The 24,778-nt window shown below is 34.5% G+C and overlaps 1 protein-coding gene across 1 annotated transcript in view; it reads right to left on the bottom strand.

Moving 5' to 3' along the window:
- Positions 1–23,187, bottom strand: part of LOC140451659 (zwei Ig domain protein zig-8-like) — a 32,598-nt gene extending 9,411 nt beyond the window's left edge. The window contains exon 1 of the mRNA XM_072545504.1: positions 22,989–23,187. Coding sequence (XP_072401605.1) covers positions 22,989–23,183 — 195 coding nt within the window. The 5' untranslated portion in view covers positions 23,184–23,187. The remainder of the gene's footprint in view (positions 1–22,988) is intronic.
- Between the last annotated feature and the right edge of the window lie 1,591 nt (positions 23,188–24,778).

Genomic DNA, 24,778 nt, shown 5'->3' with positions numbered 1-24,778 from the left:
CGTTTTCAGGCAGTTTTTCGCAAGTAAATCAAAAAGTAAGCATATTATCGAAAAAAATATTCTTAACAAAAATAAAGCTGATTATTCCACGGTATCGCCGTATTTCATGTTCATCTACTGGGTTTTTAATGTTTTCACTGACTTAAGTGAAATCTATTATTTGAATAATAAATACTTATTTATAGGATGAATCAGAAGACGACTCCGTTAAAGATAAGGACTGGGTTCAAACTGATATCTCAGAAGGTAGTAATGACTCTATGCAGTATGAAGAATTAACTAATAGCAAAGAAACAAGCGACATAAATAATTCTGTTGGGAATAATGATGAGAATACACCTCTAAAGAAAGTTTCTTCTCGATGTAGAAAATCTGATCCCTCTAAATGGTCAAAAAATATTGAGAAGAAAAATAAGTTTAACTGTTTGCCCTATAAAACAAAAAAAGGTATAAAGCCAGCAAAGATTCCACAACCAGCAAACTGTCAATCTTGTAAATTTAAATGTGGTCAAATTTTTTCGGAAGTGGATAGGATCAGCATTTGTAAAAAGTATTGGTCTCTTTCTAATTATAAAAGACAAAAAGATTTCATTTTAAAAATGGTTTAAACAAAAGAACCGGCGAGACCTTTGGCAAATGTTTCAATTAATAAAAAGAGAAAGTGCAGCAGAGCATACTTTCTTGTAAGTAATAACAAGAAATATCGAGTATGTCAGAATTTCTTTTAAAAAACTCTTAATATTAGCAACGGTCCTATTAATAAAGCCTTTAAGGGTTCTAACTATAGTGTTTTTACGGCAGAAGATAGACGAGGTAAAAAATCTCCACATAATAAAATTAAACCAGAAGATGTGGCTTTTGTGAAACAACACATCGAGATGTTTCCTACAATAGAGTCCCATTATTGTATGAAAAATACTCACAGATGTTACTTAGATGAAAAATTGTCTATTAGAAAAATGTTTTCCTTGTATACCGTCCATTGTAACGAGAATAATCGAGTTCCGGTGAGTCATTTAAAGTACAGAAAAAATTTTTGCGAGTGTTACAATTTATCATTTTTCGTGCCAAAAAAGGATCAATGCACCCTCTGTAATAAAATTAGGGATGCAAAACGAATTACAATTGCCAAAGAAGAAGATAAGATCAAATCTGAAAATGACCCCATATTTATGTCTGCAACGCTTGACTTACAGAGTGTTCTTCAAATACCGTCTGGTGAAGAGTCTCTGTTATATTACTGTCGTAAACTTTGCCTTTATAATTTCACTGTTTACGAGTCACGGTTTCCAAATGAAGCATATTGCATGATGTGGTCTGAGGTGAATGGTAGAAGAGGCAGCAATGAAATTGGTACAGCTTTAATGCAGTGGGTTAATGGACTTCCAAAGAATATTAAAGAGATTTCATTGTTTTCAGACACTTGTGGGGGTCAAAATCGCAATTAGCACATCTCTGTGATTCTGCTCTATTTGACCCAAACTACTCCTATTGAAATCATAGAGCAGAAATACCTAGAATCTGGACATTCTTTCATGGAAGTTGACAGCATGCATAGTGCCATTGAAAGGGAAAAAAGGCATGTGTCTGTTAATTCTGTTATGGAGTGGATGAACATAATGAAAAGAGCCAGATCAAACAGAAACAGAAGCTCCGCTAATCCCTACCATGTCAAACAGCTGCATTTTTCCGATATGTTGGATAGTAAAGATCTCTCAAAACGCACAATTAAAAATCGTCTGAAACATGAGAATGGTAACACGGTCAGATGGCTTGAAATCAAATCTTTACGATATGAAAAATCAAATCCAGATATAATAAAATTTCGGTACAGTTACACAGAGCCCTATATTGAACTAAACGTACGCGGAAGAGGTCGGAAAAATTGTGCGAATGAAATAAAAAGAGCTTATAATCAACTACTGCCTATTAGTAACAAAAAAAGGTGGATTTAATGAAGTTATGTAAAAAAGAAATTATACCAGAGGAACTGCATGGATGGTATGCATCTCTACCAACAACCAATAATATACCAGATACAATAACCGAGCCAGCAGTTGAGAATGACGAAGAAGAGGAACTTTTTTAATATTCTTTTTTATTATAACTTATAATTATAATAATAATTATATTATACGTAATAAATAATTATTACTAAAACTCATTATTGTTGTTTATGCAAAAAATCACTAACTGATACTATTGCACAAAATACATAGTAAAGTATCTTCAAAGTATTAGTAACTTCAGATTAATAAATCTAAGAGCAGTAAATACACCTTAAAAAAGTTTGTTAAAGAAAATTTTAAAAACCTGATTTATAGTGAAGATTTTATCTTTAATTTCAAATATCTCCATAACATCAAAATTTTAGTTAGTGACTTCTCGCTGGGATATGACGATATATACCATGCGGTCCATATGTATGGAATTAATTCATTTTTAGCGTTATTATGTACTATCTGAAAAAAACCTGAAACAGGTCGATTTTTATTCTTAAATTGACAATTTACAGTATGAAAAGATTATCCCCTTCTAGCACCCCCTTTGAATTATAAGCACCCCCTCGAAAATTTTAAATAACAAATGGGGTAGTGTGACACCTTGTTAGAAAGGGATTTTAGTCTTCTGTTCAGCAATATAAAGTTTTTTGAGTTTGTGCATCATAACATAATATCAAAAGATATTTAAAGTTACTAAAAGACATCAGTATAATATTTGTGCGCGTATTAAATTTAATCATAGCTCATTTGTCCAAGACTCAAAGAATAGACATTTTAATTATGATTGGTTTTGGTAATAAAACAACTCAAAACGAGGTTTGTAAAATGTTTAATAATAAATACCCTGGTCAACAAGTTTAGCAGTCTACAGTTAGAAAAATTGAAAAGAAGTTTCGTTATACTGGACATGTAAAAAATATTGAAAAACCAGGTAGAAATGTTAAATTTACTGATGAAAGAAAGTTAGATATACTTCTGGAAATTGAGGAAAATCCGCATAAGACAACTCGAAAACTGGCCGCCGTCAATGATGTAGACAACTCGAAAACTGGCCGCCGTCAATGATGTAAGTAAATCATCTATTTTGAGAGTTTTGCATAAAGAAAAATACCACCCTTACAAAGTTCAGTTGGTTCAGGAGTTAAATGAAGATGATCCTGATAGAAGGCAAGAATTCTGTGAAATGATGATGAGCAGAATAAACGCAGATTTGCAGTTAATAAACAAAATAGTTTTTTCTGATGATGCGACGTTTCATTTAAACGGAACGGTTAATAAACTCAGAGAAAATACTTACTGTAAGACTCACGCAGTATCCTAAAAAAATTAACATTTGGGCTGGTATCATTTACAATAAAATTATTGGTCCTTATTTTTTTGAGGACATAGTTGATGGTGAGGTTTATCTAGATTTTTTGATTAATTTTTTGGTGCCTACATTAGGAAGATTTTTTCCTGATATGAATCATCCAAATGAGATAGATCGATTTATTTAATACCAACAAGACAGAGCTCTTCCCCATTTTGCACGTATAGTTAGAAATTATTTAAACGAAGTTTTTCCCAACAGGTGGATTGGAAGACGTGGAACGATCGAATGGCCGGCTAGATCCCCGATTTGACTCCTCCCGATTAATTCTTATGGGGTTATTTAAAATCTAAAGTATATTTTAATAAAACAAACAGTATTGCTGATTTAAAAGTTAGGATAACGGAAGAAATGAATAAAATGACCCCCGAGGTCGTACAAAATGTTGTGCGAGAATTCCAAAATCGCCTCGGCGATTGTCAAGAAGTGAATGGTGGTTATTTTGAACATTTAATTTAATTGAAAACTGAGAATATTTGAGCGCAAAATACTAAGGAAGATATTTGGACCAACCCAATGCAGCGATGGTTCGTGGAGAATTAAAATGAATCACGAGCTGGATGAACTAATGCAGAGCGCAGATATTGTCAGATTTGTAAAGTCACAAAGACTAAACTGGCTTGGTCACCTAGAAAGAATGCCAGATAATCGAGCTGTAAAAGTAGTCCAAAGATGGAAGCCCCAAGGAAACAGAACAAGAGGAAGGCCCCGTAAAAGATGGATAGACGACGTAGAGAGGGATCTTAAAACCATGAACATCAGGCAGTGGCGAAGGAAAGTATCCGACAGGGCAGAATGGAAGAACATTGTTAAGCAGGCCAAGACTCACAAAGGGTTGTAGCGCCATTAGAAGAAGAAGAAGAAGAAGAATTTAATTGAAAATTACATTGAAAAATACATTCTAAATATTATGTAACATTATTATCTTCATTCAACCTTAAGTTTGGGGATAGAGACATTATCAAATTTTACATCTTAAAAATCAATTTTCTCAGTTATAATTGCACCAAATTTAAAAAACTTTATATTTCTGAATAGAGAACTAAAATCCCTTTCTAATAAGGTGTCACACGACCCCCTTTGTTATTTAAAATGTTCGAGGGGGTGCTTATAATTCAAAGGGGGTGCTGGAAGGGGATAATATTTTGATACTGTAAATTGTCAATTTAAGAATAAAAATCGACCTGTTTCAGGTTTTTTTTCAGATAGTACATAATAACGCCGAAAATGAATTTATTCCATAAATATGGACCACATGGTATATGTCTATTACACTGTACTATTAAAAAATATATTTATTTCTATGAACATTAATTTTTTTCCCGCCCACCATAAGTTAAGCATTCTTTATTTGGCCCTATTAGCTTTTGACAAGTTTGATGACTCCCCTGATTTAAAGAATATGAGCATAATATCCCATTTAGCCACTAACAGTTCTTTTTCTAACCATCTTCCGCAGTTAAACTATAGTTTAAGTCTAATTTTGGGTCAGAGAAGTTTCAGACTCCTGTCTAGTAGGTTAATATATACTAAATATGAACGCTAACAAAAAAAGAGGTGAATAAATCGCTAATGTGGAAACTTTAAATCCTTCGATTTTGCCAAATAGTTCTTGCGGAGATAGTGTAACAGAATGGTGGAAACATACAGTTAAAGATGATCTGCAGAAAATGGGAGTAAGACAGTGGGATATAGTGGCACAGGACCGATAAAAATTTAAGAAAATAGTTAACACGACAAAAACTCACAAGGAGTTGTGACGCGATTGATATTGATGATAATGATAATGATGACCATGTCTATTAGGTTGCTTAAGCCTTATTGTGTATGACAATCGTATAAGAATTTACCGACTAATTTACCTTCTCTTACTGGGCACTCTTTTGTTCTGGGGTTGAGAAGCCGGCTACAAAGATGGATATACAAATGAATGGTTAACGCTATATGGACACCGAAGGCAATAAGAAACTACTGTATTAAATAATGATTCCCCAGAAAAAGCAATATGCCATTAAACATTTAACTACAAATTGGACATAGAGTCGGAAATGGAAATCGGGGCCCAAGATTCAACAGGAGAGTCGAATTAACAGAATCGCATTACCAAAAGACGTCTCATGAGCTTCTCATACTTCAACGGTTTCGTAAACATGCGAAAATCTCGTGAAGAAAACCACTCGGAATAACTATGATTTTGAACTTTCCCGAATCGCTTCGAAAAACATTTTTAAGCATATCTCATCGAAATAAATACTTTTGCTATCTTGGTAATTTTTCGAAAAATGCTTCTTTTTCGAGTTATATGCAATTTTTTTTTCAAAAAAGGTCTTAATTAGTGATTTTTTTTCTAAAAAGCTGCCAAATGAATTACAATTCTATAAAAATCCTTATAACCTTTAAACCTTCAGGTATAAGTAAGAATATTGTGACAAGGATAAATGGATTCCGTCTTGCTCAAAACATGGAACCAAATATTTCGAATAATATGCATTTCGAGCAATATATCACTGTATATAATAATTTTTACTTATACGTAAAGGTTTTGTAGAATTATAATAGTTTTTTAGAAAAAAAAAGAAGCATTTTTCGAAAAATAAATAAGAAAAAAAGTAGTTACTTCGATTAAATACATTTAAAAAAATTTACTAGAAGCATTTCGGGAAATTGTTTTTTTGTTATTTGTTATTTGTTAATAACAATTTCCGGTCAACTTGATAAAATTAATGTAACGAAATAGCCCATCTCCGATACGTCATAATTCTTAGAAAGAAAGATCTAGAGAACTCAAGAATTGGCATTTCAATACCGACCGTCTTCGATGCGCTTTCGATGAGACGAATTAGAGGTGGGACTACTCCAGAATATTCTCGAACATAATACTTTTGGTATATATATGTAACGATGTTAGGAGTAGAGTTAGTTGATAAGAGTACCGAACTGTAAACTTATAAATAAATATATTTATATAAATTCGAACCGCTCGTTTTATTTAATCTCGCTACATTAAAAAAAAAGGCAATTGTAGTTGGTATATTTCGTTTCTAAGCGTCATTTTAGGGGTAAACCGCTCGCCTAAAATAATATAAATAAATATTTTAGCAAAACCACCCTAAATATTGATCATTTTTAACTTGTACTAGTTCTTGGACAATCTAAATAAATTTAAATAAATATTTTAGCAAAACCACCTCAAATAACTATGATTTTTTATCTTGTTCTGAAGCTGTTTTCTTGTGACATCTTAATGCAATTTACTATTTTTGTTAGGAATAAGCCAATAAAGCCTGTTGGGAATAATCCCTACATGGTAAGTAGGTATACTTATACCAACGATACCAACGGTATGTGTATATTTTTATTGGAACAGATTAAGAATGCTGCGAACAAAGCTTGCAAAATTCAAAGACCATCCTCAAATATATCATTCAAATCACCTAAATGGTGAGACGAGGAATGCCGTGAGATATCGAATAAGAGAAAAATTGCATGCAAAGGGTACAAACAAACTATGTGTCTGGAAAACTTTGCTGAATATCAAAAATAAATGCTAAATGTAAACGAACCTTTAAACAGAAATGTAGAAATCGTTGGGCCAACTTCTGTCTCAATCTGAACAGACAAACTCATCCAACTGATATATGGGATAGAATTAAGAAAATAAAAAAAAAATAAAAAACTGTATGTGCACGACGAAAATATCGTTGAAAATTTGTTTCATAAAATAGCTCCTTGCTATGTTCCTTCTCCAATATATCCCACTGAAGATAAATTTAAATCACATTTTTTGTTATCTCCTATTAGTATCAATGAACTAACTGCTGAAGAAATGGTTCTCTACGATAACGGTTTGTTAGGTTCTCTTAAAGGTGGGTACACATATGCGAGCCAAACGGTATACGTACAGTACGCGTACAGATCCTTGAAAAATATTCTACATCGTACCAATCGCATACTTATCTCGATCCATGGAAAGCGACAAACCAACAACGAACAAACATGTGCGAAATGATTCATTTTATTTATAATTTGGGTACTGATTTATGTTCCTGTTTTTGCTTGTTTAACAAAAATAAAATTATGTACAGTAATCATCGACGTATAAATAAAGATTTTATCTTTATTTATACGTCCATGACAATAATCAGTTTACTGTTTTCTCACGTCTCTCTAGGAAGGAACACGTCATTCACACAATGTCGATTTGATGACACAATAAAAATGTTCGCTGCGTCTAGTAAGCGCCGTCCAAACTGAAAGCCGAGCTTCCTTTGAAGTCGTGAAATAAACCGCAACAATTTGGTTCGCGACGAGTCACGATGAAACAGTACGCAAGCGGTTTTTTCTGCCATACACATTAACGAATATAGCGTTCACAAACGGTTCGCGAACAGTTCTGCTCGCAAATGTGTACCCGCCTTAAGAGTTTTTCCCCTGGGATTGATGGTATCAATTATCTTAAGTTATGATATATAACTTGCCTACAATAGTACTTCAATTTCTCCGTGATATTTTTAACAATATTCTAATTAAAGGTGATAACTGTGATTCTTTGAAGTAGTGTCTGTAATACCTATCCCAAAAGCTAATGATCCCAATGTCCTAAGACCGATACCTCTTATGTCATGTATATTGAAAACATTTGAACGAATCATGAAAAATTGATTAGAATGGTGGATGGAAAGTAACAACCTTTCCCAGAAGGTCAGCTTAGGTTTCGTAGAGGGAAAGGAACTATGGATTGCATTTCACACTTGGCAACAGATATCCAGTTAACTTATTCTAAAAACCACGATACAGCTTCTTTATCTGTGGATCTGGGATTTCTGGTGCATATTCTCGACCTGCTGCTTGATCAACTTATATAGACAAGTCCATATTCGTTTACATAATTCACTTATTGCCCAAGGATAGTTAACAAAGGGTTACCTCAGGGCTCAGCGAAAGCATCTCGTTTGATTAAAGTGGATTGAATACAATACAAAGCTTTAAGGCTAGTCCTAGGAGTTCTCAAATCTACTCCCACATCAGCCCTTTTGGCAGAATGTAACGAGCCACCTTTACATTTAAGACGTCTATTTTTGGCAGAAAAATTTATTCTTAAATGCCAGTTTAATAATCAAAACAGCTTATTACAAAAAATGTCTTGTCTCTCTGTTGAAAACCTAACAAACAAATGGTGGGCAAATAAAAACTCTCCAACTCTAGCTGTTGCTTTTTTCAATTTATCACAATATTCATTTAATGCAGAGGAGATTCCATTCTTTAGCTCCAATTATGACATACTATATGAATATAAACCCGCTGTAGTAATCCCTTTATCTGTTTCAATTGTTCACGAAGATTTAGTAGTACAGAACAAGCTGGAAGACTGTAAAAATTCTTGTAAAATTTATACGGATGGCTCAAAATCGCCTGCTGGTGTTGGCTGTGCCATTTACATAGACAATATTCAAGATTATTTTCAGTACAAATTAAAATCAGATTGCTCAATATTACTACTACTACTAAGGATTTCCACAGTTTTTACTGTCTTCCTTCACTCAACCGTTTTCTCCAATTTTCCCTGTCATTCCAGTCTCCATCTCGCAGGGTTCTTTTCTCCATAGCCTCGTCGATTTCATCTCTGAATGACCTTCGGGGTCTTCCTCTCTTTCTTCTTCCAATCGGGCTCCATTCTGTGATTTTGTTTATCCAGCGTCCTCTGTCCGCTCTTCTGACGTGGCCGTACCAGGAGAGTCTCTTCTCCTCTATATAGTCGATTATGTCTGATTGCACTCCCATTCTCCGTTTAATCTCTGCGTTTTCAATTCTGTCTCTTTTTGTAAGTCTACAGCTTCTCCTCAGGAACTCCATTTCTACTGCTCTTATTCTACCAGTCTTGTTTATTGTCCAGTTTTCGGACCCATATGTCAGGATACTTCTTGTCAGGGTATTATATATTCTCTTTTTTTGTCTTTATCGTAATGTTCTTATCCCACAACACTGAGTTTAGTTGTCTTATACAGTTTCTTGTTTGTCTCAGTCTGTTGTTTATATCTTATTCTGCTGTTCCCTGGTTCGATATTATGGTTCCTAAATACTTGAATTTATCTGTTCCATTTATTTGTCTTCCCTCTTCTATCTCTAGGTTTCTCATATCCTTGTTTTCTGTTGTTAGGTATTCGGTTTTCTCTAAGTTTATTTCCATTCCGTTGTTTTTATATTCTTCTTCTAGTTTTCTGAGCATAAAGCTGAGATCTTCTTCATCTTGTGCGATGACTACTTGATCGTCGGCAAAACTTAAGGTGTATAGGTATTCGTCTCTTACTGGTATGCCCATTCCTTCGCACTTTCTCCTCCATGGTTTGAGTGTCTTTTCCAAGAATATTTTAAACAGAGTAGGGGACGTAGCACAGCCTTGTAGAAGTCCTTTTGTCGTCTTAAATGGATTGTAGGCTTTATTTCCACATTTAATAGCTACTTTGTTTTCTTTGTATAATGCTTTAACTGCTTTTATTAGTGTTTGTCGGATTCCGAGATCATTCATTGCTTCCCATAATTTGACTCTAGGTATTGAGTCATATGCTTTCTTTAGATCAACAAAGGCCAGATGGACCGGTCTACCTTTTGCCATTTTCTTCTCTATCAGTTGTTCTAATGTGTACGTATGATCTAGGCATGATTTTCCTACTGTGAACCCTGCTTGGTCTTCTCCAATTTTTCCTATTATTTCAGTTTCTAGTTTTTCCTTAATAATTTTCCCGTAAAGTCTACCTACCGACGATATTATACTAATTCCTCTATAGTTTTCACATTTTTTCCTGTTTCCTTTCTTATGTATGGATGTGATGTATGCTTGTGTCCATTCCGCAGGTATTTCTTCTCCATTTAGTCCTCTTTCGAACATTCTATGTAGCATGCGGAATAACTTTTCCGTTCCGTTTTTAATTAGTTCGTTTGGTATTCCTCCGGGTCCTTTGGCTTTTTTGTTCTTCAATGTCTTGATTGATCTCTTAACTTCTGCCAGGCTTATTTCTATCTGGTCGTATGCCCCATTTCCTGTATGTTCTATATTCTCTTCCTGAAATTGGGGACGGTTTTCTGTAAGTAGTTCTACGTATTATTCTTGCCACTCGTTTTCACTAATTTTGCCGATCTGGGTTTTCTCTGTCTTATTTCGTTGAAGTGCTTTTAATATTCGCCATGATTCTGAATTTCTCGTTCCTCCGATATGTCGTTCTATCTCTGTGCATGCTTGTTCCCATCGTTCGTTCTTTTCATTTGTTACTTTTTTCTTTACCTCCCTGTTTTTCACTCTATATAGGTCTAAGTCTTTCTGTTTTTTGGTGTTTAGGTATTTTATGTGTAGTTTTTTCTTTTCTTTTATGCATTTCAATGTGTCTTCCCTTAATTTGATATTCTGATGGGTGTTTCTTTGGTCGTCTTCTCCAAGAGCTTCTAAGGCCGCTGAAATCAGGCAGGTTTTTATGTGTTCATGCATTTCATCTAACGTGTCATATCTGAATTCTTCTAGTTTTTGGTCTAGTCTTCTTTTGTATAAATCTTTTATCGATTCTTCCTGCAATAGATGTAATTTGAGCCTCTTTTCGTTTATTGTCGTTCCCGTTGTAACAATCGATGTATGTTTTTATTTTGTCCAGATATAGGGGAATTCCATCCATGTCACCACAAGTTTGTGATCTGTTCCACACTCTGCCCCTCTTTTCACTCTGGTGTCTTTCACTTTGATGGAGCTTTTGTGGTTCATGATAATGTAGTCAATAATGGATCTTAGTTTTCTTGTCTCTTGAGTCCATGTGTACTTATGTATATTTTTGTGTTTGTAGAATCCGTTCATAATTTTTAAATCATTTACTTCACATAGTTCTACCAATCTTTCTCCGTTGTCGTTAATTGTGTCTTCTCCAAATGGACCAACTGTTCTGTCATTGTCTTTTCTTCCGACTCTTCCATTTAGATCCCCCACTATTATTATTTCTTGTTTAGGTTTTCTCTTATCCATTTGTTCCTGAAGTTGTTCGATAAATCGTTCTTTCTCATTGGCTGGACTGTCTTCCGTTGGACCGTATGTTGCTAGTATTATAATTTCTCTGCCATACATCTTGATTTTCAGTTTGGCAATTCTCTCGTTTATGGGTTCCCAATCGTCTATAGATTTTTCCCATTTTTTCTTTAGTAGAATTCCAACTCCAGCTTTTGCGCGGTCTTTCTTTTCTACTCCGCTCCAACAATGGATTAGTTCCCCTATTCTTTCCGTGCCGTTTCCTTTCTTTTTTGTTTCCGTTGTGACGAGGATATCGAGATTCATCTTTTCGAATTCTGATGTTACTTCACTGGCTTTTGTTCTCCAGCCGATTCTTAGTTTTCTCTGTCTTTGTCGTTTCGACAAAGACAGAGAAACTGTTTTATTTAAACTAAACTATTAGATCGATTTTATTGGAATTTTTCAAACGCACTAAACGGAAAATCTAAACTGCCTTTTTCAGTGTCTTTCCTTTTATGCCATTTGCCTTTAACCGTTGCCTGTAATGTTTGTGTAAAAAAAAGTCGCTATGAAGGGCACCTTAGTGACTTATTCCCAACAAAAATAGTAAATATTTGGAAACCACCTCAAATAACTATGATTTTTGAGTTATACTTAAAAAATCAAAATAAAACTAAATAAATTATTTAGCGAAACCACCCCAAATAACTATGCTCCCAACTTATACTAGTGTTTAATCTTGGAATAGTTTACTACCTCTACCATTGCAAATTATTTGTAAAGTTATGCAGGATAAGGTGGCAGTTTCGAAGGATTACACCTTATCCCTGAGACCGAATTATTCTCGTATATACGAGAAACCTGAAACATGTATTAAATTTAAACCTATTTGTAACTCCCTTAGTATATTTGTAACCATCAATACTTATTTATAGACATTATTATTTCGATAGTGAATAGCTATTGTGTCATTATGACCAATCTCTATATTTTTGGTGTATTTATCTGCTTTTTCACATTAATACAGTATTGCCCAAAATAAACAGTACTAAAACTGAAACATAGATGTCTCTTTGTGCGGCTGTCATATTCAAATTAACTAGTATAGACCTGTCAAGTAATCCTTTAACAATTAATTATTAAGGCCTAATTGTTAAAAATGGTGTTAAGTACAGAGGAGAAAGTGTTTCTGGTGGAGCACTATTTTCGCTCATACGGAATCAGCCGAGGTAATACTGCAAATCTGCAATACGTGTGTGATCAATTCACACAAAGGTTTAATAAACGTTCTCCAAGTAATGGTTCTCTGTTAAGTTCTCTGTAACTTTGAAAGTTGTTGAAAAGTTTAGAAATACGGGTAATGTATTGTGCCAATGAAAAGGAAACTCAGGGCGTCCCAGGACAGTTAACAACAACGATAACCATGAACGTGTTTTTAAGAGAATCTTGGAAAATCCGAAAGCCAGCCAGACAATGCATCTTGGCTTAAAACGAACTTCCTTGCAAAGAATCCTGAAGGAGCTGGGTGCATTTTCGTATGTGATTCAGGTACATTAACAATTACATTCCATGGATTATCAAAGTACAGTGGAATATCGTGCCAGAATTCTTGCATTACAGTATGAAAATCCTAAATTTTTGAAAAATGTATTGTTTTCAGACGAAGTACATTTTCATTTTTCGGGTCATGTAAATTGTCGCACAAATCGATTTCTGGGCTTTGCCAGACCAGATAAAGTTCAAGAAGTTCCTTTACATAGCGCAAAAGTGAGTGTCTGGTGTGCAGTTTCGGGACACGAAATCATTGGTCCATACTTTATCGAAGAAAATGGTAGGCAAGTCACACTTAATCAACAGAGGTACATACACATTTTAACTTCTTCTAACATTTTCAATTTCTTTAGGGATATTTTCCAAACAAATTCATTTTACGATTTACTGATTTCCCCTATCCTGCACATTCTCCAGACTTAACATTTCCAGATGCTTATATTTGGGACATGGCTAAAACTTTATTCCATAACATTACGAGAAATCTGGAATATCGGTATGAAGTCTGTCTTGAGAAAGGAGGAGCTCATTTAGAACATGTTATCAAATGTCAATAATATGTATTTTTTAAAACAATAAAATAATTACTGTTTATTTCAGTATAAGTTCAGTACTGTTTATTTTGGGCTATACTGAATTTTAACCCTTAATATCCTAGTGTTACCTATAAGTTAAGCAATATTTATAGTGTGCGAAAATGTTGTGCCTATATGCATCTCGCAATAGTGGAAATACCATAACAAACCCAGACGGTATCGCAGAGGTGTGGAAACAATATTGTGAAATACTATTCTCTAAAAACGATCCAGAAAAGAAGTTATGAAAACGAACCTCAAATACTGAAATCAGAAATTAAGGTGGCAATTAAAAAGCTAAAATTCAAAAAAGCAGAAGGAGAAGATGGGATACCAGCTGAAACACTCAAAGAAATGGGAGAATTAGGAACGGAAGTAATGCTTAGAATTTGCAATGAGATCTGGAATATCGGAATATGGGAATAAACTTACGTTTATTCCCATATATAAAAAAGGTTCACCGACAAATTACAGTAATTACCATACAGTAGCATTGATATCACATGCGAGCAAAGTAATTCTAACCATCATTAATAAAAGACTCATCCAAAACGGTTACCGCGAAAATCACATCAATAGGCGCATCCACAAACATCAATCTCCCACTCAATCTCAATCCAAAGACTCAGACCCTTATCATACGAAAGCTTTTCTTCCTTACATCAAAGATGTCACTGACAAAATCGACAAAATTCTTAAACCAAGAGGAATAAAAACCATATTTACCCCCCAACAAAAACTTTCATCTATTGTCCGATCAATCAAAGACAATATTCCAAATGAACAGCACGGAGTTTATGAAATTCCTTGTGCAGTCTGTCCCCGATCCTATATAGGCCATGAACATTACATTTCTGTTCGCAATTCCGATTCAATTTCAGCTCTCGGTCAACACCATTTTCATACAGGTCACAAAATTGATTTTGAAAACTCCAGAACCATAGCCCCCATCCGCTTTTATAAACCAATAATTATCCGAGAAGCCATAGAAATAGAAAAAAGACCAAATTGCCTTAATAAAAGAGATGACAGGGGCAGTTTTGCTTTAAGTGAAAGAAGCCCAGCTTCAAAACTCAACCAAACAACAACAACAAAAAGAAAGAAAAGCCAGAGAAAACTCGCACTCGGCACATGGAACGTACAAGGATGGCGAACAAAAGACAAAGAGGTAATAGCGGAATTCGAAAGAATGAAACTAGATATAATGATAATGACTGAGACGAAAAAGAAAGGAAACGGTACCGAAAAAATGGGAGAAGTCATTCACTGTTGGAGCGGAATAGATAAGAAAGAAAGGGCAAAAGCAGGAATTGCAATTATACTGAAAAAGAAATGGGAACACGCAATCGAAAACTGGGAACCAATAAACGAAAGAATTGCCAAGCTTAACTTAAAAGTATACGGAAGACAAATTATCTTACTAGCAGTATACGGTCCAACAGAAGACAGCTCAATTGCAGAAAAAGAACAATTCATAGAACAACTGCAAGAAGAAATCGAAAAGAGAAAGAAGAACCAAGAAATAATTATCGCCGGTGACCTAAATGGAAGAACAGGAAGAAAAGAAAACGACAGAACAGTTGGTAGATTTGGAGAAGATATAATGAACGATAACGGGGAGAGATTGATTGAGCTATGCGAAATAAACAACTTAAAGATCACAAACGGCTTCTACAAACATAAAGACATACACAAATACACTTGGACACAAGAAACAAGAAAATTGAGGTCTATTATTGATTATGTTATAGTAACCACGAAAGCTCGATAAAAATAAAAGACGTGAGAGTAAAGCGAGGCGCAGAATGCGGCACAGATCACAAACTAGTAATCGCTTGGATGGAATTCCCCTTCATATGGACCCAACAGAAACCGACCCAGGGAGAGTCTGACCAAGTTACGGCTCCGGCTACAGCTGTCAATACGTGCTCAACACAAGAAAAGAAATTCAAAATCAATTTATTAGAAGAAGACTCAATAAAAGACCTATATAAGCGAAGATTGGACCAAAAGCTAGAAGAGTTTCGGTATGAATCATTAGAACAAACATACGAACACATAAAAACCTGCATGAAGACAGCAGCCCTAGAAGCTCTTGGAGAACCGGACCAAAAATACACCCACCAAACTACGAAATTAACCGAAGACACACTAACATGCATAAAAGAGAAAAAAGAACTTCATATAAAATACCTGAACACAAAAAACTATGAGGACTTGGAACTATACAGAAAAAAAAATAAAGAAGTGAAAAGAAAAGTAGCAAATGAAAAAAAACGAAAGATGGGAAAAAACATGCACAGAGATAGAACAGCACATAGGAGGAACGAGAAATTCAGAGTCATGGCGCATCTTAAAATCGCTCCAAAGAAATAAGACAGAGAAAATCAAGATCGGTCAAATCAAAGAAAACGAATGGCAAGAATACTATAAAAAATTGCTAACCGAAGACCGCCCCGAATTCAAACAATCCGAAATAGACGGAATAGAAATCTACACACATGACGAAATCGAATTAAGCCTAGCAGAGGTAAAAAGAACGATCAAAACTCTAAAGAACAAAAAAGCAGAAGGTCCCGGCGGAATACCAAATGAATTGATAAAAAACGGATCGGAAAAGTTATTCCGTATGATACATAAAATGTTTGAGAGAGCACTGAATGGAGAAGACTTACCGGCAGAATGGACCCAAGCATATATGACATCAATATACAAGAAAGGAAATAGAAAAAACTGCGAAAACTATCGGGGAATCAGCATTATATCGTCTATAGGCAGACTGTATGGAAAGACCATAAAGGAAAAATTAGAAATATATGTACAAGATAAAATCGGAGAAGACCAGGCAGGTTTCACAGCGGGGAAAGCATGCTTAGATCACATTTACACGGTCGAACAACTAATAGAAAAAAGAATGGCCAAAAATAGATCCGTCCATCTGGCTTTTGTTGATCTTAAGAAGGCATATGACTCAATACCTAGAACCAAGCTATGGGAAGCAATGGAAAACATCGAAGTTCCACGAAGATTAATAAACGCGGTAAAAGCACTCTACAAGAATAACGAAGTAGCTATCAAAACGGGCAATAGAATATGCAGTCCATTTAAGACGACAAAGGGACTACTACAGGGTTGCTCCACATCCCCCACCCTGTTCAAAATATTCCTGGAAAAAACCCTGAAACCATGGAAAAGAAAGTGCGAAGGAATGGGTATACCAGTAAGGAACGAATATCTATATACGCTAAGTTTTGCCGACGACCAAATAGTGATCGCACAAGAGGTCATCCTCGACCTCAGTTTTATCATGAGAAAACTGAAGCAGGAATATACAAAGAATGGGATGGAAATAAAAATAAAGAAAACTGAATACCTAACAACGGAGAATACAGAAATAAAACAGCTGGAAATAGACGAAGGTAAACAAATCAAAGGAACAGACAAGTATAAGTATTTAGGTTTCATAATATCAAACAAAGGAACAACGGAGGAAGATATAAAAAATAGACTAGGACAAACAAGAGACTGCATACGAAAATTGAACCCGGTACTATGGGATAAGAACATCAGCATGAAAACAAAGAAAAAAATATATAATACCATGACAAGAAGTATCCTCACTTATGGGTGTGAAAATTGGACAATAAATAAGAAAACCAAAAACAAAATAAGAGCAACAGAGATGGAATTTCTAAGGAGAAGCTGCAGAGTAACAAGAAGAGATAGGATAAATAACATGGAGATTAAGAGGAGAATGGGCATGAACTCCGACATAATAGACTACATCGAACAGAAGAGGTTAACCTGGTACGGACATGTCAGAAGAGCAGACCAAAATCGGTGGATAAATAGAATAACAGAGTGGAGCCCGATAGGAAGAAGAAAGAGAGGCAGACCCCGAAGATCTTTCAGAGATGAGGTGGACGAAGCAATGAGTAGAAGAAACCTACAGGAAGGGGACTGGCTAAACAGGAAAAATTGGAGAAAACGGTTGAGTGAAGGAATACAGTGAAAACTGTGGAAATCCTTGTATATATATATAAAAGAGATGACGCCATACGGTTACCTTCTACATGGAGACCTCTCATAAACAAAATATCGCCCCCTCCATCCTCGAGTCAAAATCCCACTGTCGGAAATGTTCGCGCCAACTCTCGAGCCAATCCCCACCCTAACCACTACCTAGGCCACGTCACCATCGACGGTATAAATGAACCGTCCCCTGGTCCCAGTCCTAGTAGTGAACTAGTGAGTGAACTAGAAGTGACTAGTGAGTGTAGTAGTGTCTGGGGGCTCGGGAGACTGAGACCTCGGAAGCCCTGAAAAAGACATCAGAGAGGATGTCGAAAGCTCGGCAAAATGGATATCGACGCGGTTCAACCCGTAAGACTGGTGAGTTTAATATTAATTTTTATAATAGTATTAATCTTAGCTCTAGGGTTCCCATATATATATATATATATATATATATATATATATATATATATATATATATATAAATATATATAAATTGATTTCTAAAATCTAGTTGTAGGTAATGTAAAATATATTACTCTTTTTGCAAATTTAATCTTCATATTTTGCAATTGTAGGCTCAAATGTAATGCACAAATAGACAAGGAAGAGCGGCTTCTTATTTTTAAATCTTACTGGAAACTTGGAAACATTGAGAGACAACGTGATTTTATAAATAGTTTAGTAGAAGTTGGAGATTGCAAAAGAAGGATCATAACAGAGGAAAATTCAAGACGATCAAGAACTTTAAACTTTCATTTTATTATTGGAAATATTCGTCAAAGAGTATGTAGGTCGATATTTTTACAAACTCTAGGCATAAAAAAAGGAGTACCAAATTTTGCAATTAAAAAACGTTTTCCTAATAGTACTAGTACTGAACATGATAAAAGAGGCGACTATGGAACATCAAAAATATCCGATGAATCATCAATATTTTTGAAATTTATGAAAGAACATATCAAAAAGTTTCCCACTATGGAATCTCATTATTGCCGCAAAGACTCAAAAAGATTTTACTTAGATCCAAAATTGAATATTTCTACCATGTTCAAACTTTATCAATCAGAGTGCATGGTAAACAATAAAACTTGTCTCAAAGAATCGTAATACCGAAAAGTATTTAATAATCATTTTAATTTATCCTTTTATACGCCAAAGAAAGATCAGTGTCTGACATGTACTATGAAAAAGCAAATCCTGCAGACAAGCACACGCTTTAGCAGAACTACAACTGCCACATATAATTAAAGAACAGGGCAAGAGATGAAAAAAATTCTGATAAAATTGCCGCTGCGTTAAATAACTCAACCATACACGCCTGTAATTTTGACCTGCAACAGGTCCTGTACGTTCCAACGGATCCGACAAATCCGGTTCTATTTTATAAAATGAAACTTGCTACTTATAATTTTACGATTTTCAATACTCGAAATAATACTGGTAAATGTTTCATGTTAACTGAGATTGAGGATAGACGTGGGCCCTCAGAAGTAGTGTCTTGCTTGTTTCAGCATCTTAGGAGTCTCCTTCAAACATTTAAAAGAGTTAGACTATTCAGTGACACTTGCGGTGGTCAGAACAAAAATCAATTTATTGCTTCCATGTTTCTTTATGCTGTTTAGGTTTTACCTATTGAAGTAATCGATCAAAAATTTCTTATTTCTGGTCACAGTCAAATGGAATGTGACTCAATGCATGCTAGAATAGAAACCGCGGCCAAAAATATCCCTACATATTTGCCGCATAAATGGGTTACTATTGCAAAGAACGCAAAACGAAATGCTGCTCCAAAATATGAAGTTTATACAACACCTGACCTTAGCTTTATTGATTGAAAATCCCTTGCAAAACTTATAATGGTTAATCGAAACAAAGCTGAAGATGTAACTGTGATTAATTGGCGTGACATTAAGTGGATTCGTTATGAAAAAGGTAATCCTTTTGTGATGCACGTTAAAACCTATTTAGATGAAGAACTATTTCACAAAATATTGATTGTTCCTCGTAGGGGTCGAAGAGTTACGTCCACCATGGAAAATTGTTTAAAGCTTTTATTTGAAGAAAAAAGAAAAATATCGGCTGCAAAACTTGAAAACTTAAAAGAAATCAGTAGTGCCGTAAATTTTCCCGACGATTGCAGAACCTTTTATAGAGACTTAATTGGAGATCCAAATATTGAGGACGAGACGGTATTACCCGATATAAATGACCAGGAAGAGCAAGATTTTTTTTGAAATATTAATTTTACAAGAAGTTTACACCGTTGTTTATTTATTACTTATTTTTATAAATTTTACTGTAGTTGTAATATTGTAGATAACCACTATTCATTTTTCAATTTAAAATAAAGTTAAGTTCCAAATGTAGCTATGTGCATTTTATTACGAAAAACCCTCCCCAAACTACTAATTTAAAGAACTATTTATTATTCTTATACTTATCTAATGTGTTTGTCAGTATTACTACCTAATATTTTATAGAGAAACAATAATTCTATTTGAAAGACCTGATTTGATCGACAGGGTTAAAAAATTTCGTTTAATCGAAAACGACAATTTTGTAGTTAGCCACTTTTGGAACCAGGCCATCGAAGTGTTAGCAATTGGTGGTTTAAAAATTCTCAAATCTATTCGCTAATCTGTCAAAGCGAAGTTGTATAAGAAATTCTAATAACTGCAATTAGGTAATCTCGATAAAAATAAATAATTACTCTTTTTTATTTTATATAAATTAAAAATTGCAGAATTTCTAAAATAATGTAATCAAAATGTATTTTTTAAAAGCTTTCTCTCTTTATACACACACCGGCAAAATTAACGGAACACCTTAAAAATGGGACATGTTAGATGTCTCGAATTTCCTAAACCTGTTGTCCGATTTTAGTGATTTTTTAGTATGTTATAGTTATATTATTTAAGAATATCGATGTAATAATACTGATGCTAGACAGGTCAATATCATTTTATACCGGGTGTAACAATCATACTGTGTTTTTTCCTTAAAGTTCGGAACACGCTAGGGAATATTCTAGCATATATAAAATATTGAAATTAAAACTCAATTATAGCCTCAGGCTTTCTTAACATTTTCTTTTTTGATTCATTTGCTTGTGTTTGGTAATAAAAAAGTTAGGTAAGTTAACAACTAGCCATGTTTTTTATCAATAAATCATCATTTTCTGCTTAGTTTAATAAACAAGCCTAAAGTAGGCTATGAGAAGTTAACAATTTAATACACACACCGACAAATTTAAAGGAACAAGTTATTAATGCAATATTTGTTTATATTTCTATTTTATAGACTATATCTACATAGCTTTGAATGCTCCTTGACACAAGAAAGTCTTAAATGTCAAAATGTCAAATTAATTTGTTTATTTGTATTGTGTTTTACATTTTACAGTCGTTCTGTCTGTTGATAACAAGTACAAACTTGTATTTAATTGATAAGTTAATTTGTTTGAGTTTGTTGGATGTGATTTTTCTGTTGATTTGTTCTAATCAGTGGTGTTCTTATTGCAAAGAGTAAGTAAAAATGGGTGATTTAATACCGACTAATATTGCTAGGGCCGCAACAATGGTCGAACGTACAGGGAAGTTGCTGGAATATTTGGTAAATCACCATCAACCATCCATCGTTGTGTAAGTCGTTGGAGACAAACCAGGGAGTATGTAAGAAGAAGGGGACAAGGTAGAAAACGTTTAACCACGGTTGTAGATGATCGATTTATAACTTTGTAAACATTACGTAGTAGACGTCAAACGGCAGTTCAAACCAAAAACCTGTTGCAAAATGTTCGTGAAACTACCATAAGTGAGCGCACAGTAAGAAGGAGACTTAAAGAAGCCGGTCTTAAGTCATATGTGCCAATAAAATCTCCCAGACTCCAGAGACAACATCGTTTAGTACGACTACAAGTTGGTCGAGTACATCAAAATTGGAATGATAACCACTGGAGTCAAATTCTCTTTACGGACGAGAGTCGTTTCTGTGTAAATTACATCGACGGTAGAGAAAGATTGTATCGACGCCAAGGAGAACGAAATGCCCCTTTCAATTTTACTACCACCGTCCCCTTTGGTGGAGGTTTAATTATGGTGTGGGGCGGTATATGTTTGGGAGTAAGAACAGAGTTAATGGCGATTGATGATGGAGCATTAACAGCAGATAGGTATATCAGAGATATTCTCCAAGATCATGTGGTACCTTTTGCACCATATATTGGCGAAAATTTTATTTTAATGCAGGATAATGAGCGCCCACACGTCGCAGGCTGTGTAAGAGATTTCTTATTACAAGTGGGTATAACAACGATGAATTGGCCAGCTTGTTCCCCAGACCTGAACCCGATAGAGAATGTGTGGGACATGCTAGGCAGAAAACTTAGGGCATGGGTTCCTGCTATTCAAAACAGAGAGGAAGTCAGAATTGCTTTGATTGAGGAATGGGAGAGACAGTTGTAAGGGCTCGTGGGGGAAACACACGCTATAAAAGCCAAAAAAAAAAAATGCATAAAAAACCAATTTAAGTTCAAACTGTACAATAAAGTTAATGTGTTTAAAATCCGTATTTTGTTTGAGTCTGACATCTTTGTGTTATATTTCTTCTTAAACAGGTTTCATATTGTACTACCATTGTAATATAAATTCAAAATACGTCACCAACATTCGTATTATAATTTTATCTAAACAATATTAACAATATATAGACTAGAGAGAAAATACTCAGATTTTATGGTTGTTCCTTTAAATATGCCGGTGAAACTAAGCAGAAAATGAGCGTTTATTGATGAAAAACATGGCTAGTTGTTAAAGTACCTAACTTTTTTATTATCCAACACAAGCAAATGAATCAAAAAAGAAAATGTTAAGAAAGCCTGAGGCTATAATTGAGTTTTAATTTCAATATTTTATATATGCTAGAATATTCCACAGGGTGTTCCGAACTTTAAGGAAAAAACACAGTATGATTGTTACACCCGGTATAAAATGATACTGACCTGTCTAGAAATAATATTATTACATCGATATTGTAAAATAATATAGCTATACCATAATAAAAAAATCACTCAAATCGGACAACAGGTTTAGGAAATTCGAGACATCCAACATAACCCATTGTTAAGGTGTTCCGTTAATTTTGCCGGTGAGTGTATTTGAAGCATAAAACATATATACATTATAAAAACATGCCCACACTGTCAAACTGAAATAATTTGTTGCATGGTTGACTTTTGCGGCTATACTCTGGTTGTCTCCTCTTTAACGATGTCCGAAATTTTTTCTATGAACAAAACGTACTAACTTTTTAAAATCAGACCTGATTTTTTACCAGGTGACATAATATATACTACTTTTGCTATTTATTACTAAAAATATTTTCTTATAAAATTATTGTAAAAAGTTAACCACATACTCAGCGAAATATATTGCGCACCCGGTATTTTTAGTTCCCCCAACTTAAATGTTTTCAATAAATAAATTTCTTACCGTTTTATTTCCTAAATTTCTAACTCGGCAACTGAGATAGGCTGATTTCCCAACAAGAGCCGTGACGTTGCTGGGAGTCATTGCATCGAAGTAGGGATCGAAACGATTTTGTGGAATTGCAGGTGGTCCCATGGGTAGTGAAGGCAGCGTTTCACTCTCTGGGAGGGAGTTAAACCCAGAGCCAGAAGATGTCATGGCGAAACTTACCAATGGCGGACCTAAAAAATATGTAAATTAAATATCTTGCTGAGTTTGGCTTTTGGCTTAATTCCATTTTATTTTATATTCTCGTATAGATATACGACAGTTTCTTAAAATTTTAAATTTCAAGTAATCAATTCGCGAAATAATAAAGAATACATTGACTGTTAAACTAGAATTTGGTGTAATTTTGTGGTAACATAAATAATTGGTATTCCTCCTAAATATATAATTCTCATATGACTACAAATATCTATTATGGATTTGTGAACAAATTTACGAGAAATATACTATTTGTATTAAGTTGGTAGTTATGAATTAATTATGCATTTATCGAGGTAATTTATTTTCATATACAGGGTATTGCTATACTTGACCAATGATGCTTTACCCCAGAGAGTTTTCGCAATTAAATGAATTTTGATATCGAATCATGAGAAATTTAAAAATTTGCACTAAATCAGAAATTCTTTTAACACGTTAGCTTCCCACCTTAAAAAAAAAACATGGCTGGTAGGGAAAGTGGCATGACGATGCTGCGAGGCAAGATGGGGTATTTTTTCCGGGGTATGATGAGGGATTAGGAGTAAAGTGGGGTTGTAGGTCTGGGTTAGTTTAAATTTCTTAATAAATAACATTGGAATATTTTAGGTAATTGGCACATACTTACAAGAAAAAAACAAAAAGAGGATAGTGGTCGACAGATGCTATGAAAACACCTATAGATAAAGTTTTAAGTAAAGAGATGGGATAGAAAACAGCTGCTTCTGCATACTCAGTGCCTCAGACTATTTTAGAACGACATATTAAGAAAAGAAAATGAAGGGAGACGGCGAAGATACTATTGGTTTATCTTTAGGCCAGAAAAAACAATATTTACACCTAAAGCAGAAGACGAAATGGAAGCATATCTGAAATATATGGAACAGCGTCTTTTTGGATTAATAATTATCTAATTGAGACGCCTAGTATATCAATTGTCAGTTAAAAATGGAAAGGCACACAATTGCAGTACTAATAAGAAGATGATTGGTGTTGATTGGCTCAAAGTTTTTTTTAAACGTCATCAAAATTTATCAATTCGCAAACCTGAAGCCAGATCAGTAGCTAGAGCAATGAGATTCAACAAAGTGGCTGTAAGTAAATTCTGTAAGTTGCTTAGAGATATTTTTGATAATTTTTAAATTGACCCCTGACAAAATATATAACTGCGATGAACTGAAATTTCCCTTGTTTCTAAAACCAAGAGCAAATTATTAGCTACAAACAGTGGCGCACGAAGGAGGGGGGTTAACCCCCCCGGACCCTATTCCGTCATTGTTACTTACACATTTTAGGAACTCAAAATGGAGGTAACATCATAAAAAAATTTCGGTGACCAACCAAAACCCCCCCAAAGGCAAATTCTAGGTGCGCTACTGACTACAAAAGACGAAAACAAGTGGGTTCTTTATCATCTGCTGAACGAGGATGAACACTATTACAGTATAAATATGTTTTAACGCTGCTAGAACCTATATGCCTCCACTGATGATTTTTCCGAGACAACAAATAAAACAGCAGTTTGCGGTCCATTTCTGCTGCGACTA

The sequence above is a fragment of the Diabrotica undecimpunctata genome, chromosome 10, assembly GCF_040954645.1.
Source record: "Diabrotica undecimpunctata isolate CICGRU chromosome 10, icDiaUnde3, whole genome shotgun sequence".
NCBI classification, from domain to species: Eukaryota; Metazoa; Arthropoda; class Insecta; order Coleoptera; family Chrysomelidae; genus Diabrotica; species Diabrotica undecimpunctata.
The sequence above is the reverse complement of the archived record's forward strand: the minus strand, read 5'-3'. Positions and strand labels throughout refer to the sequence as shown.